Raw genomic sequence first — 15,339 nt, 5'->3', positions numbered from 1 at the left:
AATACAATAAATTACCCAGCAGGCTCTAACCTTAATTCACGTCTGACACATAACATCCTGTGCTGCACAAATAGAGAACATCATGTATATGGCATTAGAAGGTGGTTAAATGCCATTGTCCTTAATGCATGTCTCCAGCTTACAAGGACAAACCCACTTCAGACATTAGAGTTTTATTTTATGTGCATTATTACACAACTCAAAATACAGTAAGGTTGGAATGAACAATAATGACAGAGTATCAGGAGTATCAGGAGTGACATAAACAAAGAAAAAAAAGTAAAATCAGAACTGTTTGGAGTGGGGAAAGAAAAACGAATGGAAAATGGAAAATTAGAACTCAAAGGAGGAAGTAAGAGAGGGCTTAAGACAGAGAGAGGGAAGATAAAATGGAGGAGAAATCAAGAGTGAGAAGACAAGGACGACAAAATAAGACTATTTTAAGCTTTTTCTGACAGTCGACAGTATCAAAATTGTAATATAAGCTTCTGGCTGTGCTCAATGAATACCAGGCGGGCTTCTTAGAGACATCTGCTGCACCTGTGGGCTAGTACTTAAAAACACTCTAGCAAACGCCCTTGTCCTCACTGCACTCGCATATGAAACCATTACTCTGAGCTATGTCAGATATTAATGCCATTCAGCGCAGCTAATGGGCTAAACTCAACCATATCAGAGAAGACCATGCCCCTTAAGAAACAATGTACCCATGAGGACTCATCATGGGGGTAGGGTGGTGTGGGAGTAAATCAAGAGGACTCCCTGATCTCCCGCGCTGCCTCGATGAGACTTCTGAGGCCTGATATCGGGATTCTTTAATATTCACGCTTGGAGCTTTGGAACGGCCGCGAGGATCCACGGGGCACCACACACTATTAAGAGCTCAGCTATCCTTGATTCACCCGCACTCAGAGGACAGAGCCCTGGCCAATGAGGAAAATTGCTCTAAATGAGAATTTTGTCTGTCTCGCTGAGTCGGAAATATGCCAGATGTTTAGTGGCTGAGGCATGTAACCCTGTGCTGAATTTGAGGCACGTGCTGGTGATATCCTCTAAATGTCAATTAGAGTGTGACACTCTGTGATCCATGCCAAGGTGTGAAGAAAATAAATCTCTGGTTGGCTTATGACCTTGAAATCTCCAGAGATTTGAAAAACTAAGAATGTATAATGCATCTGATACAATATCCAAAGATCAGCAGGACTTTTTACAAGTTTTAAAGTATTGATCAATATTTTTGAACATACGCTTTTATATTTTTTTGATTTAAAGATTGATAGCAGTCTTAAATCTGTATGCTAAAAATGTAGTCTGAAGCCAGTAAGCTTGGCTTAACATAAAAACTGGAATCCGGGGAAAATGCTTAAATGGCTTTGTCCAATGTAACAATACCTACTTACAGCTACACATTACTGTACAGAGCAAGAGACTTGTATTGAAATAATAAACTGCTTCTTCAACTGTACATTTCATTGATTAAAGGCACCGACCTTAACCTCCTTCAGGTGTGCCTGCATTTCACGATGCTTCTTTATCCTGCCGTCTTCCATCATTGCCTTCATGTTGTCCACTTCCTTCTGATGCACCTCTCTCTCGAGCTGCAGCTGTTGCACCAGTGCCGCCCGCTCCTCCTGCATTGCTGTCAGCTTAGCCTGTAGTTCTGATGCTCCCTTCTGGAGTTCCTTCCTGGTCCTCTCATCCTCAGCTAACCGCTGAGCTTGCTGGGCATGAGCGGAGGTCATGTGCTTGAGGGCGGCCTGGAGCTCTTCCTGCTTGTCCTGGTCTCTTTGAAAGCGGCGTGCTTGGGTGTCGGCTCGTTCCTCCAGCCTCTGGTTCTCTTCCTTTAGTCTTGTTTGGATGGCAGACTGACGCCGAGTCTCTTCTTCCAGGGCAGCTGAGGCCTCCCTTACCTAGGATTACAAACAGTTTTAGACTGTTTAGACAGGGATTTGTACAAGAATGCTAATGTAACTGTAGCCATAAAACAAGCATTGTGAAGTTAATATATATCTTGGCGAAATGTAACTTCAGTGCTTGCTGACTATAGTGATTGCGTTTGATTCAATGGTATACTGGTCTTGCAGATGCTCTGATGGATTCAAAAGTAAAAATAAGAAGAAACAAATTATGCAGTAAAAACCTGACACACTGTCTATGAACCTATGAGTGAAATAAAGCAGTTTTTTGTGTCCCTGGTGATCTGCAAGAGAAATGTCTATTTCTGGATATTCAACCCCACACCTCCCGCATTTCCTGCTCCAGTGACAACTGCCGCTGGCGGGTCTCGGACAGCTCCACGTCCTTGCGGTGGAGTTCTTCCTCTCGCTGAGCCAAGCGGCCTAGAATTTCAGCGAGCTCCCTGCGGGCTGCCTCAGTATGCTGGCTCAGCGCCTTTAGCTGGGCCTGAGAGCTCTCCTTTTCCCTGGCTGCCTGGAGGGAGAAAAAGAGAGAGTACAAGAGCGGGGGAGAGGGGGTGTGTGAGAGGGATAGAAGGGAAATGAAAAATGACAAATGAAGAGGAGGAGGAAGATGGTGTACAAAGAGGAGCTCTAACAATAATGATGAGAGCAAGAGAAAGAGTGACAGAGGGAGAGAGAGGGAGAGAAACATATGCAGAACCAGCTCTTGCACTGATAGGAAAACGCTAGCACTCAGCTCCCTGATAAGGGACAATGGTCAGGTCTGTTCAAAGCAGATTGCTTCTAATACTCTGGCTTTGACTGGAATTTGCAAAGACTTTGCTGTAGCTCAGAACCTAATCATTTAATTGAGCACTTGATTCTCTCCCCTAATTCATTAAGGGGGCAGAAATGATTTTGTAATGAATTCACGTCACGTTGAGTGTGCCAGGTGGGATTCTGTCTGTCTGTCTGTCTGCGAGGCGTGAGGCTGCTGACTACAAGTTTAGAGGTGACTCACTCAGTTCAAATGGGATGGAAATCACTGGGAGGTGACTTTCAAGCTAACAATAATAGTCAGCTATTAATTATTCAACCATGCACAACCGCTGTAACATAGCAGGCGAAGGTACTCTGACTACTCCACTTCATGTTTGTACAAATACATTATTCAAGAGTTTTAATCTGACTTTGATACAAAGCCCTCTGCGCTATAAAGACAAACAAAACAAAGTCTGAATTAAAATGAACAGAGAAAGGCATGCACAAATATCCAGCCTGTTTGCTTTGTTTAGGTTGAATAACAACTTTAATACAAACCTCCATAACGTGGCTCACATTTTTAATACATAGTGTGTTATTTAACGGGTATTAAAGAGTGTTCAGTAGCTCTAAGTGCCATTATTTCCTTAAAAACCTGCTACTTTCTCTTCATCGTTAGAAAGCTGAATGTGACGTTAAATATAGACTGCAAAGGATATGTATTTATATCATGACTGACTAGAGAGCCATAGTAATCTTGTATGGTATCTCCATATTGTAAGGAAAGCAACAGCTTAGAAACACAGAGCTGCGAAAAGAGTTTGAAATGTGACAGCTGAGCAACAGAGTGGTTTCTGTGGTGTAGTGTCTATAATTTCTCAAAATTCTGTCCATCACTTATATAGTTGTCGTGACCTTCCATCATCCACCAATGTATTCTGACATTAGTATGGTACAGAACTACAGGGTGAGTTTGGCTAAGATAAATTTTACTTTCTCTTCACTGCCCGAGGTGGCACTCGACATCAGTCCAGTACTGGAGATGAGAAATGCATTTCAGTACAGACAATATCGATCACCTCACTTTTCAGAACGTGCTGTCAAAGTCAAAGCAGTCAAGCACGAATAGGCCAGAGTCCGCTGCTAAGAAAATGCAACACAGGGAGTCAGAGCCACAGTAGTTGCTCGCTGTGCAGCCAGAAGGTTCGCTGCAGGTCCAGCCAGCGGCAGCAGCAGCCGGAATGTTTGAGACAGAGCTGCCTGATGCTGATGAGACGAGATGACCCGTATTTGTGCTGCAGGAACTCAACAGTGTCAACCCAATATATTTTGCTGTATTTTGTAAAACAGAGAGCTGACTGCTAAGAGATTGGTTATGATGAAATGTATTTAATCTATGGCAGTAATAAGGGTTCACAGGCAAGTGCATGAAGGACACACTGCAGTGCATCAGAATCTAAGTGACAGGTAGACAGACTAAAGAGTGAAAGATGAGTTTGTGTGAGAGAAAAAAATGCATTGTTGCCACAACTGCAGCCAAAATGGTAGAATAAGCAGGTGGCAAACAGCACTGCTAATAGCACTGCAAATGCCATTGCTATTTAACAAGTTGAGATATCTCATGGCATTTTGAGAAGTTTAAAAATGTTTTGGTTCATTATGAAACTGTGGCTGGACAAATTAGAAAATGGAGGGCTGCCACAGTCTAGTTAATAAATGGGAAGTACTGGAAACATAGTTCAACTGTAGCTAATGTACAATCCTAATCACAGTTCTGAATGTCTGTTATCATATGCATTGTTTTTTTATTGTGTGATGTCCGGTGTGTTGGGAAATTTTTCATGCAGGCTGTTTAGAGGTTTCACCATCAACTTCCTCATACATCATGAATATTGATGCCTTATAACCAGAATAATGTCAGTTTCTTTGTCCATCTCACTGTCGCAGTGAATTTAGTTTTAAAAGAAGACATAAATATGTGAGGGACATTCATAGATGCTAAAAAATGCTTTAAAAAGGCACAAAAATCAAGGAGACTAGACAAAGAAAGAGTCAAACAGAAGAAGCAGCAGCAGTGACTGAGACATCCTGAATTTTCATGTCTTGTATGGGTCAAGCTCAAAAAACACTGGCTCCTGCATTTTCCAACTCAGTAGCATAATTTATTATATTCCTAACACCCTGACTGCTATCAAACGTCATACCTCTATAACGCAGGCTTTCTGTTTCCTACACAAACTGGAGCTAAATTAACAGATGAGAAACAGAGTAGGTCACAAGAAGTTACCAGTATATTTATCCCAGAATGGATATTTTCACTGTGGACAGACCGCTAACATTATAAAGATCAGCAGGTACTCAGTCACAGCTGCTTCAGCAGGCTGTGGTGTCAAAATGTGGGTAATGAATGCTTCACAACCAACCTGCGAGGCCTTGTCAGTATGGAATTGCACCTGGGCCTTTGCCTCCTCCAGCTCCTTCTGCATTCTCTTGCACTTTGCCCTCCACTGGCGCACAGCCTCCTGGGCCCTGGTCTTCAATTCATCTCTGCTCCTTGTGCTCTCCTGGAGTAATGCCTCCATCTCCCTCCTCTCTGTCTGCTCTCGGCTCTGAAAGGGATGAATTTTTGAATAAAGTGTATATTCACTCTTTATAATCTGAATCAGGGTTTCTAACCATGGGGTGGATCCTAAAATGTCTCATGGGCCTAACTCTGCGGGATCTAATTAATTGCAACTTTAGTTTTTCGATTCTTTAATGTGTAATTTTGTGAAGTTGTGACCCAAGTAAGCCACTGAACGCAGCATGCTTCGAATTTAAATTACCATTAGAAAAAGCACCACTTGTTTGGAGTCCTAGATAAAAATTACCAGCGGCAGATGAATTGCAAAGTGAAACAGTAACCAAACAAAATACCTGCATCTGCCTCAACTGTTCCAGCATTCGTAGCTGCTGCTGCTCCCGCCGCGCCAGTTCTGATGACAGTTCCTGGAATAGAGAAAAGAGGAAGGTCAAGGATGTGTGCGTGTCCTTGTAATTGTGCTGCGGCTAATGGAAGAAAAAAAGACAGAAAAGCAATAGAAAGGGAGACAATGCAGGAGTGTGTTTAAGGGAAAGGAAGTTAGAAAAATTAAGAAAAAGGCATTTGATGTGAAAGAAAGGAAGCAACAGTTAAAGGTGGATGTAGCAGGCGAAGAGGAGCACAGCAGGAAAAAAAAGATGGTGAGGGCAAAAGAAGGTTGAGACTGTGTTTACATTCTTACAATTGGATTATCTGCCATGCTGGTCTGAAAAGTAGTCTGAGACGAGAGCTGCACTGGATTACCGTCATATCCACAAGAAAGTCACAATCACTTCGAAGTTTCCAGTTAGATTGCAGTTGAGGGCAAATAAGGTTACCGCAGTATCGTTTAGGTGCTTATACTGAACAGGTCTGTCTGTTAGGAATAATTAGTCATAGCCTGATTAGTCATAGACCTATTAAACTGTATATAAATTCAGTCACTGAGAAATTTAATCTTCTAGCCCATTCCCCTCATTATACTTCAATTTTGCTCATTTACCGTTAAAATGAGAGATTTCCGACACCTATTTTGATCTCGACATAAAAACCATAAGAGATGCCCCAGGTGATACACGCAAACACCCACCTCATCTTTCAACACCTACTCGGCAATAGGGGAAGTGTGGGAGTTGAAACACATTTTCAGAGAAGAAACATCAGAGATTAGAGGAATGTGCCAGAGCTTAAAGTGCAGCGATTCCCACTAACATTTTATCGATACCCCATGGCCTCAAATAGCCCTGCTAAGCAAGGGGACGTGATTTTCTAGATTTTTTTTCTTTGTCTCATTACAGTGATGGAAGTGACACATTGTACCAGTTTGAGGAGGATAAATGACTGTCGGTTGACTTCTGATCTCATATTCCAACTGTCACTTCATCTGACGATTTTAAGAGGATCAAGTGGCATGGAGTTGGCGGAGGATACAACCACGGATGAGAGGCAACCTACAAACTGAAACAACCCTGCTCAGGGTGGGGCCACCGTCATGGCAAAAGTCAAACGCATTCCGTGTCGTGTTCATTCGCACTCCAGCTGAGAGATCCTAAATGTTTCCCTTTATTCTTTGGAGTACAGTGGAACAACAGCGAAATGAATGAGTGAGGAAACACATGCAAAGCCTTCTCTGAACCACTGGTGTTGCGAGCTCTTGTCATTTTATGATTACCACACAATTTCTCTGACACAAACGAAAACACACACCTCAATTTGTAAGCTGAGTTGGACCCTCTCCTTCTCCTTATGGTCCAAAGCCCTCTTCAGTTCCTCGACCTCACGGAGAACAGAGGCCTTGCACAGCTGAACCCGCAACTCTGCAACTTCTTTTTCTAAGTCTAAATAATGAAACACATACATACGTGTAAACAACACAGACACACACACAAACCCAGATACATAATCAAACTGATTACAGCAGGTTGAGAAAAGAGCACAATAGAACAACAACCTGGAGGAAAGTGATGGATAAGGGAGCAAGAGGATGAAATATATAGTATTCTTCAAAAGAAATAAAGTAAAAACACCATTTTTTGAGTAAGAAAGATTTTGGATTTTAAAATTGAACCATTTATTAACTTCACTGAATTATCTAACTAACTGATATGCACGATCACTTCACCAAGGGCAGACCAAGAGTTGATAGATGTAAACAGAATAAATAAATGAAGCGATAACAAGCAAAAATGGTGATTAGAGCCCAACCAATTTATCTGTTTGTCGATAAAATCCGGCTGAAATGAGCCTATGACAGACATATCTGCAAATATTAATGCAGATATGTCTGTCATAGGCTATATAAATATATAATAGGCTAAAATATTTTTTACACAATAGACATTGCAGAAAAGTGTGCATTTATATTTTAATTCTACTTGAAATAAAATGATTTAGGTCTATATATTTGGTTGTATTTGTGTCTTCTTATCATTTTTAGTTAAATATAATAAAGTTTATAGTTAAACTGTAAAATAAAATATCAAGCCTCAGTTACATTTCTTCCTTTTCAGGTCATTTAATGCCCTTAGGTCATATCATTGCAAAAACACATAAAAACAAATTTTTCTTGAATACATCAAAACAATCTCAATTTTCTCCCCCAATAGGGTCATAAGATTGACACTGTTTTTCGCGTATCTTTTTGTGACATATTTCAATCAATTTTCTGTCCTCTTACCAACACTCCACATGTCCTTCTACTGTCTGTACCTTTGCTGGCCCTGTTTCTGATCTCAGGTCTCTCCCTTCCGACTGTCACTCATCCACTCTTATGAGAGGTATATTGATCCAGCTTTTGGCAATGTGTGTGCACTGTCTGTACATTTTTGAAGGGGAAATTGATAAAAAAAAAAAAAATCCTATTGGATACAGAGTTGCCATATATATATTTCCAATTGTCGATCTCACCTACACATCCCATTCCACGCTGTCCTGTTTATGCTCCTTTGCTAAACTCCAGAGCTCAGACATAATTTCAGTACCTGGCCCTCGCTGTCCACCTCTTCCCTCCTCCCTGTCAGTGTGGTTGCCATGTGTTTGAGCAGTGGGCTGAGGAGTATCCAGCCGCGCCCTCTGAAGCTCAGTCTTCTCCTTACTTATCCTCAGCAGCTCATCTCGCATGTCCTCCACCTGGAGACCACACAGAAAAACACACCTGACTGGAACCACAACACAGACAGTGTCTTAAAAGTCTTTGTGACTAATTTAATTGTCTTACAGGGGTTTACTGTACATCTACATATAGGTACAGTATCAACAAACAAACCTGTTGAACGAGTGACTCTCTGCTGTCCTCGGACTGTTCTAATAGTCTTCTAGCTCTCTCCAGATCCTGCTCCATCTGAGGTAACAAGCATGTGAGAACAATACACAAATAACAGGTGTTTAACTCATGGGGAGTAAGCAGGAGGTGTGGTGTCTCTATATACATTCAGTTGAATATAAATCAGAGGATTTCTACTTTCATATACAAACATTCCTTAACGACAAAATTCATTCATTCACCTTTTCCTTCTCTGCTTTCAATAACCTGGCTGTCATGGCCTCGTCTCTCTCGTGGGCTTGAACTTGTCGTCTTCCTATTGTCTACAAAAGACAAGCCACATCACAACCAGGGCACAGTGAGTTATTATAAAAGCATGTATGAGTACTGTAAAAACAACGTGAGAGGTACAGTTGCATCATAGTATCTCGTCTTCTTGGAACAAGAGACTGGCATCATGGTGGATGTGTACAAGAGCTTAGCTCCCACTCGATCCAACTCTTCTGAGCAGGCTGTGGTGATGAATTGCCGGCTGCTAGCAATAACCGCTACCCAAGTGACTCATCATCTATTTGATTCACATCACAGCGGGGCCCATCGGTGGGGAATAAATGTGCCCTCTGCTCTCCCTCCTCTCCTGCTCTTTAGTAGTAAAAGAGATTATTTTCCTCTTCATTTCCTCATGCTTGTTTATTTACCCTTAATTTTTGGACAAATGCATTATTTCCCATCGCCCCAGGCCCTGCTGGTGTCCCATTAGGGCACTACAGAGGAGAGGGATGCAAATGAATTGGTAGCTACTATCATTACACAGTGTGTGTGTGTGTGTGTACGCGTGCGTGAAAAAAGTCTCGCTCAACAAGAGTATCAGTCTGAATGAAGCTACACAGTGCCCCTCTGTGGTCGAATAATGAACTGCAGCAGACATGAAAAATTAAGAGTGATGTCAACACATTGATTAGTTTTTATAAAAACACTGTCCACACCAGTAACCAACATATGGATGGTTTGATTATTTTAGTGAAATAACATCACGTTGATGATGTATGATATGAGAAATAGAAAGAAGAAAATAAAAAACAAGACTATGTGTTCTTTACTGAATGTGCACATCCAGTGAGTGCACCTAGCTGTGAGTCTACTCCACTAAAGTGCACGTAATGACAGAGCTCTCTCAGCTATTACTGCTTTTAGACTAATACGTGACAAAAAAAACACGACTCACATGAAATACAGAGAAGTTACAATTGCACTGCTTAAAAATGATTCCCTCGGTGAGTTTTATAGGAGCAGGAGGGCTCAGCGACACAGCGGGAACAAACAACAGCAGACGGAGGTACATTAAGAGGAAACCCGTCAGTAAGACAGTGCATTACACTTCTACAATACAAGTAGCACGATTCTTAATTGTGTGGAAGATTATTAATCACAACAAGTTAGCGGTTTTAGTCGGCATCTTCTCTGAAGTGAAGAGTAACAGAGATCTCTTGGAAATGTTACGTAATCATTTTTTTAGCACCATCAAACATGCATTTTAACCCTTCTTTACTTGACTTGGCAGCCAACTGAAGTTTCATAAATTGTGCAAAGGTCAATGGTCTGTATTATTACTCAAGAACAACCAACAGGAATTTATTCATTTTATTAGTACTGTGTGACTCTCTTTCCCTTTACTGTATGTTTAATTTATCATCATGGTGAAAAACAACTCAGGACCCATATCTTACACAATGTGGCAGGAGCAAGACCTAAGTGTCAGATCCACACTGTTGTCACTTTCCTGTTGAGCGTCCATTTTGCTTCAAGAGAAAGTGTGCTTGCATCTGAGCTTCGATGGGCATGTGTGGCTGAAAAGTAAGTGTTGTCAGGTGCACTGTTGGCACCAAGCTATGACGAGGCAGTGGATAGCGACTGTACTTTTGACCAACAAAAACCTGGTCTGAAGCCAGTGGTGCAGTTCACTGTTACTATCGTGTCTATGGCCAGATTTTGATTTTGAGCTTTCACCATTTAACTAGCATAATTCCCATGTAAGACAACAGAGTGACGTATTAGTATTAGTATGAGTATTAGTATTAGAAAATGTATTTTGACACTGTGATGATATGAAACAAAAAAATCGGAGGATCATCTAAAATCGGCCTCTGGGGAACTCCATGAATAGAACAACAACCTTACAATGCTGATATGAAGGCTAAATTTCAATTTCATTGAAGGTGTTTAGTATGAGCGACTAAGAGTAAGATTATTTATGAATGCAATGATTCTCCTTCATATTACGTATTTCTTGACGGGTCGTCTCAGACCTGTGGAATGACCCTTAAAACACAAAATGCGTTCAGCTTTGAAGGTCCTAAACAAAAGTCTGCTTCCACTTTCACTGAACTTTTAAAGATAACCACACTCCAAGCAGAGCAGTTGGTAAAATCATACTTCGCAGGCATCACTTGGCTTGAATTCTTCAACTAATTTGAGAAACCTAACAACCGAACATACTTTCTGTAGAAAGTTGGAGATGTGGCTTTTGGATGGACAACAGTTCCAAGATGATAACTGAATTATTCTGTCTTTTCTTAAGTGTATTAAAGACTGAATTCCATATGTGGTGTGGGATGTTTGCTTGACAAGCATGCCTGTTGTATTTCTCTTTTTATGAGGGTATGTGTGTATGCCATGGACTGTATATAAAGATGCACAACATGACTGCTCCCCACAAGTAAAGCTAAAATTCTGTGATCTCCTGCTCATGGCCGGCTGCAGTATAAGTAATAAACCCCACCTGCTCCATGATAGGACATAGACCAAACTAAAAAGGGAAAATGTAGATAGATAACCTCCATCCCTGCTCGCTACCTAGCAGACTCTAACTCCAAATTATTTGGCGCCAGATGGCAGAGTTTGCATCTGGGATATTTTGGATTTATTTCTGGACAGTGGGAGGGATGACTCGTGTGTTCTTATCAAACTAAAGCTTTGCACTACTTAGTGATGTTTAGCCTAATTTGTTGTAAACTTGTCCTTTATGCTTCTTTGTGTCTTTTGATGTCTGCAAGTTCTCTTTTTTTGTTTTGTTTTTGGCTTCACTTTTCGATACGAAAGAACATGAGTGTCAACAGGGAGGTGAGGGATGGAGGGATCTCAGCAGATGAGTGAAGGTGGAGTGTCACCTCCTGCAGCTCATCGGATATGCCCACCCGCTGCTCGGGCCGCCTTTCACTTTCCGCGCTCCTCTCCTCGCTGTGTATCTCTCTCTCCAGTTCCTGCAGACGCCGCTCCACGCGAGACGATACCTGTAGACAGTCAGATGGAGGAAGCCTCGGGTCACAGAAACATCAGGGAATGGCAGTATGATGTGAAAAATGAGAGAACAGGAAATTAAAAGGGTGGGTGACAAAAATATCTTTTAGAAGTGACTCAAAGTATTTTATTTGACATGCAAAAATGTGCTGTCTAATCAGGAAGCATCACATCTTCCTGTATAACAGTTAATAACTTTATCTTGTCACATCCAAATACACAACAAGATAAAACATATTAAACATGCTGGCTGTCATTTGATTTGTCGCAGCAGTGATGGTGCAGTAAGGAGCCATGTGACTGGAAATTATACTGATAGATTTTATGAAGTTAGAGTTAAATAAAGAGAGCCATTTGTCCTTAGCTGTCTTGTATTCAGAAAAGGAAAAACACATGCATACTTCACATTTTGTATGGCAGCTTTCATCCATTAATAACTGTGATGAACTCTCCTTAAATTCATGATGCATCCACTTCTCTTGTGAGAGCTGGAAGACAAACTTGAAGTACTGGTAATGAAATAAAAAGCCACAACTCACTGAGTCTTGTCTCTGGGATGTTGTCATGTGCCCTGTGAGGCTCTCCATCGCCCGCCTGGTGTCAATATCAGACCTCGGAAAAATACAATAAACAAACAATAAAGAGACTGAAGATATTTACACAGGAGAGTTCTCAGCCGTTTTGAAAAATCCTATTCCAGAACATCATTGATCAACATGTGCCGTGAATAAAAGTTAATATACAGCTTCAGATGATGAAATAAAGCGGTGGATCAATTTGGTCTTGTCAAATGCCCTGGAAAGGGGTTTTTGATATATTTCAATACATGTTCAAAGAAAGATCTGCCGCCTTTGACTTTTGCAGTTGTATCTCTTTAGGTTTCCCACAATCCTTTCATCATTTTCTCATGAAGGAGATTTCAAAGAACCAAAGTCAATGTATTTCTTTTCAAATCTCAAGTGAAAACTATTCATGTACAGTGAATAAGAAAAGTATAAGATCAATGACCTGCAACAGTGCAGACGGAAGCAAAACCACGAGTGAGCAAAGAAAATATTGTGGTAAATCTGTGAGCAGGTGTAAAGAAGAGACTGCGTATCAGTCCACTGACACTTTGTGTGTTAGAATAAAATCAGCATGAATTAAATGAGTAAAGTCTTATTCTTAAATGTCAACGTAAGACTGTAGAACAATGATGTTGCACTATTTATTTTTATAAACTTAGAACAATAATACTAAATGTGGCTCAAATGGTATTGAATTTAAGAACATTTATGAAGAACAACTAATGAAACTGTATAAAACTAATGAGTTATATTATTGGATGATGATGGCTACTGATTTGTAAAATCAAAAAAGGGATGGCCATCGGTATTCATGTTATGTAATTTATATGAAAATGGCAGGTAATGTTGGAATGTGTAAATGTATAAGTGAATTGTTTTGTTTTAGTACTACACTGAGAGGAACTAAACTTTAAGAGATACATAGCATTTGAACACTGATTTATCAGTTTCCTCTGTAAAAATGAGCCTCTTTTGAAATGTCATTGTGAAGACATTAAACAAAAAAAGTCAAGAGAAAACATTTTTACAGTGCATTTCCATTAGATGTCTGCGATGAAGCTTTTTAAATATGACTGTGACAAATTGGCAAAAATATTGGGACATTTATTTTTCCTGTGACTAACATCTAGACTGTTTATTCTACTTGAAACCACTTTTTTGATGCTGTATTCAGCCATAACCACCTAGTCTGATAAAATAAAAACAACTGGCGAATTCACTTGTGTATTACCCACTTTGCTGTGTGGAAACAAAAAATATATATTCTACAGTTTTTAATGTTCAGGCTTTCTCCTTCATCACAGATACCTGTTCCTCCTGAGGATTTCTCTATCCAGGTCATCAGACAGTCTCTGCTGGTCACTATGTAGATCCCTCAGGGATTTGTGTAAAGTATGAATCTGTGTGAGAGACAGACACATACACATTGTATAAACAACTCAAAACACGAGTAAAGCAGAGCAGAGACAGATATGACTGCATTTACAGAGATACACATTTATAACAAAATAAACAACATCTGATTTGAGGTGTTATTAAGCTCCCTTTTCCTTGTGAAGATTAGTATAGCTAATATTTTCAGCTTTTCCTCTTGTGTCAACTTTCTGAAAAGATGTGAGGTAACAAGCAGCAGGGATTAGTGGTTGGTCTGTCGGCGTTGCTTACATCATCTCCTGTCCGACTGGCATCCTTGAAGCGAACACCGGCAGACTGAGACCTCTTCCTGCTTGCTGCAGGGCCTGTGTAGTGGGCTCTCAGTGGAGAGGTAGGGTAGAAACGCTGGCCTTCTGATATAGAATAGAATAGAATGCCTTTAATGTCATCACACAATGAAGCATGGCGAAATTACAGCAGCTACCACTGAAAGGTGCATTTAACTAATAAAATATAACAATAAAATAAACATATTTGCAGGATATCACAGACATACAGGTATTATAAAGTGTTTATTTTGGGGAACAATATGATAAAACAGGTGTAACACCTTTCACAGGCTAGTCAATTTCAAAAATTGGTAACCAAACAAAACCCCACAAACAAAAGTCAGCAAAAGCCTTTCCATTGCTCCATACCTGACCCTGAACAAGCCTCCAGGTCACTGGTATGCAGGGTAGAGGCCGAAGCCGAAACACTCCGAGCACCATTGGTTCTACTCAGCCTCTGTGTCTGCAGCTGACTGATCGACTCCTCCAGGTTTTCCCTGAGCTTTTGCATGAAAAACAGGGACACATCATTAACAAACCAAGAAGACAGAGAGAACAGCTCCTAAATAAAATCACAGCCCTGCAGATGGTAATGGAGGAGGAGAGGTAGAGGAGAGCGTGTAAAAGAAATTAAAAAGTGAGAGAAAATGAAAACTGAATACGGAGAACTGAATATAAAATTTGATTACTGACAGAGATAATCTCAGTAATATAACAAGCAGGGTTTTTCCTGCGAAGAATCATGAGGCTGCCACCTCCAGCAAATTTCATGCCACCTCCAGCTCTTGGCAAAACCCTTTGACGGGTGCCTTCATGGAAAATATCATTTTCTTATAAGCGTTGCCCTTGGATTTTCCACTTGTAAATTTCTTGCAGCATTATGTTGATGTGGTGGTGATGTATCAAGAGCTGTTTTTTTAACAACAGCAGGAATGTGTCAGTTGCCCTGATATTTTGTGACATTTTAATATTGTTGTTTCTCAAATACTTTCTTAATATTTTCGGGGGTATAAATTGGCACTGCATCCCACAATTAAAATGCTTTCAACTTTGCAGAAATTACTCATACAATAAGCATTTACTACAGGCAAGTTGATGAGTTGCTGGAAATTGATCAGGAATAAAGTAGTGCACAACCACAAGACGTAGAGGTTGCCGGTGATGGAGAGGGTTACAAAGGTCAAGACAGGATGAGGTTTAAGTCACCAAGTCATAAAGAGTTTATTAACACAAAGCCAATGTTAGAGTGATGATAATGCCACTATTTAACAGCATAATTTATTTTTTGGAA

General features: G+C 40.5%; 1 protein-coding gene across 16 annotated transcripts in view; it reads right to left on the bottom strand.

The window, feature by feature from the left end:
• The window catches only part of LOC109632577 (centrosomal protein of 128 kDa), a 62,663-nt gene that overhangs the window by 45,460 nt on the left and 1,864 nt on the right, over positions 1 to 15,339 (bottom strand). For 14 of the 16 annotated variants that reach the window (XR_011239245.1, XR_011239249.1, XR_011239250.1 and 11 more), the window contains exons 3-15: positions 14,418 to 14,550; positions 14,011 to 14,132; positions 13,654 to 13,745; positions 12,319 to 12,391; positions 11,650 to 11,772; positions 8,725 to 8,805; positions 8,486 to 8,560; positions 8,202 to 8,349; positions 6,928 to 7,058; positions 5,577 to 5,648; positions 5,084 to 5,269; positions 2,242 to 2,430; positions 1,491 to 1,910 (exon numbers count right to left, since the gene is read on the bottom strand). Coding sequence is in view for 2 of the 16 variants with exons in the window: in XM_069514508.1 (XP_069370609.1) it covers positions 1,491 to 1,910; positions 2,242 to 2,430; positions 5,084 to 5,269; positions 5,577 to 5,648; positions 6,928 to 7,058; positions 8,202 to 8,349; positions 8,486 to 8,560; positions 8,725 to 8,805; positions 11,650 to 11,772; positions 12,319 to 12,391; positions 13,654 to 13,745; positions 14,011 to 14,132; positions 14,418 to 14,550 (1,845 nt within the window). In the remaining 14 variants the exon portion in view is untranslated. The remainder of the gene's footprint in view (positions 1 to 1,490; positions 1,911 to 2,241; positions 2,431 to 5,083; positions 5,270 to 5,576; positions 5,649 to 6,927; positions 7,059 to 8,201; positions 8,350 to 8,485; positions 8,561 to 8,724; positions 8,806 to 11,649; positions 11,773 to 12,318; positions 12,392 to 13,653; positions 13,746 to 14,010; positions 14,133 to 14,417; positions 14,551 to 15,339) is intronic. The other 2 variants (XR_011239256.1, XR_011239258.1) reach the window with 2 other exon arrangements.

The sequence above is a fragment of the Paralichthys olivaceus genome, chromosome 19 (assembly GCF_024713975.1).
Source record: "Paralichthys olivaceus isolate ysfri-2021 chromosome 19, ASM2471397v2, whole genome shotgun sequence".
NCBI lineage: Eukaryota > Metazoa > Chordata > Actinopteri > Pleuronectiformes > Paralichthyidae > Paralichthys > Paralichthys olivaceus.
Note: the sequence above shows the minus strand (reverse complement) of the source record. Positions and strands in the feature narration are given on the sequence as shown.